Source organism: Oratosquilla oratoria, chromosome 7, assembly GCF_046742065.1.
Source record: "Oratosquilla oratoria isolate Oo_2021 chromosome 7, ASM4674206v1, whole genome shotgun sequence".
Taxonomy (NCBI): Eukaryota; Metazoa; Arthropoda; class Malacostraca; order Stomatopoda; family Squillidae; genus Oratosquilla; species Oratosquilla oratoria.
In genome coordinates, this window is record NC_134783.1 from 40,997,350 (window position 1) to 41,001,871 (window position 4,522).

At 43.8% G+C, this 4,522-nt stretch overlaps 1 protein-coding gene across 1 annotated transcript in view; it reads left to right on the forward strand.

Moving 5' to 3' along the window:
• Positions 1-2,731, forward strand: part of LOC143027101 (sorbitol dehydrogenase-like) — a 13,034-nt gene extending 10,303 nt beyond the window's left edge. The window contains exons 7-8 of the mRNA XM_076188068.1: positions 657-778; positions 1,161-2,731. Coding sequence (XP_076044183.1) covers positions 657-778; positions 1,161-1,320 — 282 coding nt within the window. The 3' untranslated portion in view covers positions 1,321-2,731. The remainder of the gene's footprint in view (positions 1-656; positions 779-1,160) is intronic.
• Positions 2,732-4,522: the final 1,791 nt, after the last annotated feature.

Below are 4,522 nucleotides of genomic sequence, written 5' to 3' on the forward strand. Positions count from 1 at the left end.
GACAACAGCCACTGTAGGGTTTCGGTTTTTCTACTTAGTGAAACTTGAGGCTACAGTTATTATGAAACACTGTGCAATGTAAATTGTTGCATAGTATTAGTCTGGTAGTCTTGCCCTACGTTGGGCTTGCGGGGGAGGGAGGGAGGAGGTGAGAAAGAAAGGAGCATTGAGCCAGGCTTATGTATGATGCTCCGAGGCGATCTGCTTCTTCGGCGTTCGCCAAACCTTTATATACACGGGTAGAGCATGACCCCTGCTCCTAATTGGCATGAGGTCAAGTGTGATGCGTGGGAAGTCGGAGGCAAAACGTTCTGACGCCGGTGACTCAGGAAGAGAGAGGGTATGCGTTACTCAGTGAATCCAGTGTTCATCATCACGTGGCTGGTCGAGATGCAGGTTAATGGTTGGTCGATGCTGGTATTGCACGTGCATTCCTCAAGGAGGCTCTGTCCAACCGTGGGCCTCAATGAAACTTGGGTCGAGTCACGCGGCTGGGTCGCTCGAGCATGTCCCATGGGTCCACTTGCGGGTCAGTAAGGTCGTGGGACGGCCAGAGAAGAGGTGAGGCCGGGAATGAGGACTACCCCTAACATATAGTATTGTTGAGGATGCAAAAGCCGCTGTAGTGAATGACTGATTGTGTCTGTGTGTTTCAGGCCACTGAGAACGGCGGGAAACTGGTTCTCGGGGGCTTGTCAGGACCAGAAGTAAAAATCCCTCTGTCCTACGCCGCCATCAGGGAGGTTGACTTGATCGGCGTCTTCAGATACCCGAACTGGTAAGAACCCTTGATTACATCTGCTGTTACGCCACACTGTGTCACACTTAGTCACGCGTGTCATTAAATCTTTTAAAAAAAACATGAGATATTGATATCTAGATTTCTGTGTGTTGCATATTCATTGTTCATTAAATTTCACGCCACCAAGTCCTCTGTAAGAGGCACCGTCCTAGCCTCTGGATAGGGGGGAGTGTGCGACGTTAAGCAATAATAATAAAAACAAGACGTTACTTAGCCAACCTTTCCACTGACTACACAGCCACAACACTGCCATTGACCTCATTGACATACGCGTCACACCAAGTGTATGTCACACTTATTCACGTGTGTCGTTATTTCGTCATGTTTTCATTATCCAACCTTTCTAATAACTACACAGCTACAACACTGCCATCGACCTCGTTGCGTCTGGCCGCTTGGACGTCAAGCCTCTCATTACCCACACCTTCAAGCTGGAAGACGCCCTTAAGGCCTTTGACGCGGCTTGTTCGAGGTCAGACGGGGTCATCAAGGTCCAGGTCCAGTGCAACGGGTACTAAGTTGTCCTCTGGAGATGGTCGTCGAGGAGTGACTACACGGAGGAGTCATTCTTGAACAGATTGTGCAGACAGACAGACGAAGAGCAAAGGAAGAAGTCACATGGAGAGGAGATGGCCCCGACCAATAAAATAAAATGAAATAAAGTAAAATAAAATAAAATAAAATAAAATAAAATAAACACAAAATAAAATAAAATAATAAAATAAAGAAACCATAGAAGGAAGAGTCGAGAGATGAATGGGATGGGGAATAAAATTACATTCAGGAAGTGGAAAGGGAGAATGAAAAATAAGCACATTTACCAGGCCCGTGCAGAGGGGGTGTGCCAGGGGTGCCCGAGCACCTGCCCCTTTGCCCTGTGCCCCAAAAATGCCCTTCACAAAAATATATAAGAATAAATGAAAAATTATTTTTCAGAGGCTTTTTCCATTTTCTTACTATTCAGAAATTATAATGTGGAAAATGGTGTTGCACAGAGTTTACACACACACGAATAATACAAATGAGTGAAGTGCCCAATTTCCAGTCCTAAGCAATCAATGTCCCTTGCAATGTGTGTGCACGTTACTGACATTTACGTCATCGTACAAATTACTGCTCACTACACTGCCAAATGACGCGCTCATACAGTCACGGAAAGAATCAGACCTATTGAATGGGGAAGCTGGATTTTGAGAGGGTTCAATAGATCCATGTGGTTAAGTTTTTGGAATTTGGGAAAAAAATAAGGACGGGATGCAAAGACCCCTGTATATTTTACCCTTCGGGCTGCGTCAAAATTTTGTGTGTGTACAAAATTTTGACGCAGCCCGAAGCGATTTCTCCCCGTCCTCTCCTTTATATGGGGGGACGGAGAGGGGGGGGTCGCCGATTTAATGAAGCGGCCTTGCTGTGGATGTGCTTTGTCTTGCGACACTGCTACTGACCCAAGGCAGTGGACAAGGTGCAGGGATGACCCGTCATCTAGGAGGTGCTAAGATGGGAGGGAGGGTGGAGGGGTGTGGAGTGTTTTCGGGGATGGAATGGGTGGGAATGATTTTATGCTTTTCCTTTTTGGCTACCTCCCTAGTAAGGGGGAAAAAACCTTGGTATATGTATGTATGTATGTATGAAATGTGTGAACGAAAATGACACAGATGAGCCGTAGGTGACGGCGAAACATTATGAAAACAGCTAGAGGGACGTTAAGCAACCTTTTTCCTCGCAGGTGCATAAATTTGTGGAAAACACACCAGACGGACAGTAGGTAAATACATCTAAACTCTTCCTGTCTTATGCTCCGTGTTTCTGCCCCATACAGTGCTGTCGGCACAATCACCTCTCATTGGTTGTCCAATAAGGTGGAAAGGAAAAAGCTCCAGGTACTTTCAAAGTGTAATTGCCCAGGTAATATACAATATAAGTCTCTCACTCTCACTTCTTACCCTTGACCTGAGTCGAATGGTCGCTCGTCCGTGACTGTCTCTGACCGACGCCACGCTTACTCACGCTCGTTAGCGTCTCAGATTTAGTTGCCAATTTATCTAAATATTCCACAATCATTCCTTGCTCACAGAATTAAGCATATACAAAAATATGATGTAATAATTCAAATTTTAATAGTATACTAATCTATTTCTCATTCATTCAACTTTTACATACAAGAAAAAATGCTAATTAATTATCTAAACAGAAAATTGTAATTTGAATGTTTCTAGAAGCTTCACGCTCACACGCATGCACGCGCATACATACAGACACAATGACACATCAATTTTTGTTGTACAGTACATCTACGCATAATGCAAACAGAATTAGAATACAATAAACGCTCGGCCACATATCAGGAGCTGACCCCAGCGACGTACAATGCAATCATGAAAGATATATATTGAAATGAACATGCAGGCATATGGAACGTTATATATTTATACATGGAATAACATGTAAGATTGGAAAGGACGGTAGTGGAGAACATTTTGGCAGCTATAAGGTTTGAAAGTTCAAGAAGTATGATGGCTGCGAAGATTATATGGGTGTGTGACAGGGGACGTTGAATGGGGAGGGGAAGGAGGAAGGGGTTCTGTGGGAGTCGGAGGGTTATTGTCACAGTCTACACCTCGAGAGAAAAGCTTAAGGGTGTCCAGGTGCATGATGGATTCTGTGTCTGAATGTGTTTTATTTTGACTTTGTAGGTTCTGCTCCGAGGACACGGAAGGGACCAAGGAATTTTGGTGAAAGCTTGGAAGATGGAGAATGGTTCTGGGCATATACGATGTCACCTGTTGCAATGTTAGATTCTCTCGCATTTTTATTTTGAAAACGGGCCATCTCGTCTTTGGCGAGAGAAAGAGCCTGAGTAATTCTCTTGGAGCTGAAATTTGAAAGTGAAACCTTTACAAAATCATCAAGGTTGTAAATGGGACCTATTTCTGAAGCAAGAAGGTCATATGGGAGTCGCTTGTCGGAACCAAAGATGACAAGGTGAAGCGACTCTGATATGGACATATTGATGCCACTGTTAAGGCAAGACTGAATCATAGGGACATGGTGATCCCAGGAGAGATGGAGGTCAGAAGCGAGGTGTCGGAGAACATTGAGAATCTTTCTGTTTTGGTGTTCGACAAGGCCATTTGAACTGGGGTGGTATGCAACGATATTACATTTTGTTATTTGAAAGGATTTGCAAATATTTGAAAGAATCTCATTGTTGAATTCCGTGCCATTGTCAGAGAGAAGAACTTTGGAAGTAGTAAAGGGGCAAATAACTTTGTCAATGAATGTCTTTGCAATTGTTGTCGCAGTCTTGTCTGGAATAGGTTCAAGTATGCAGAATCTGGAAAAAATGATCCATACACACAAACAGGTACTGATTTCTACTAGAAGTGAGTGGTAATTTGAGAAGGTCAATTGCAACCATATCAAAGGGTTTGCTAGGGATTGGGTATTTCAACATGGGAACTTTACTCTGAATATGACCTTTATGGCTAGCACAAGAATGAGAGGCGTCAATGTGGGCATGGTTTTCCTTTCTCATGTTAAGCCGAAAGTACTGAAGTCTGGCCTGTGTTAAGCATTTGTCTTTACCTGGATGTGCAGCAAGTGGAGAATCATGTTAAAGGAACAGAACTTCAGGTACTAAGTCAGATGGAACTACGAGTTGTTGTACAAGTCTGTTTGGTTCATTCTTGTTGGAAAGTGAGGTTTCGTGATAAAGAACGT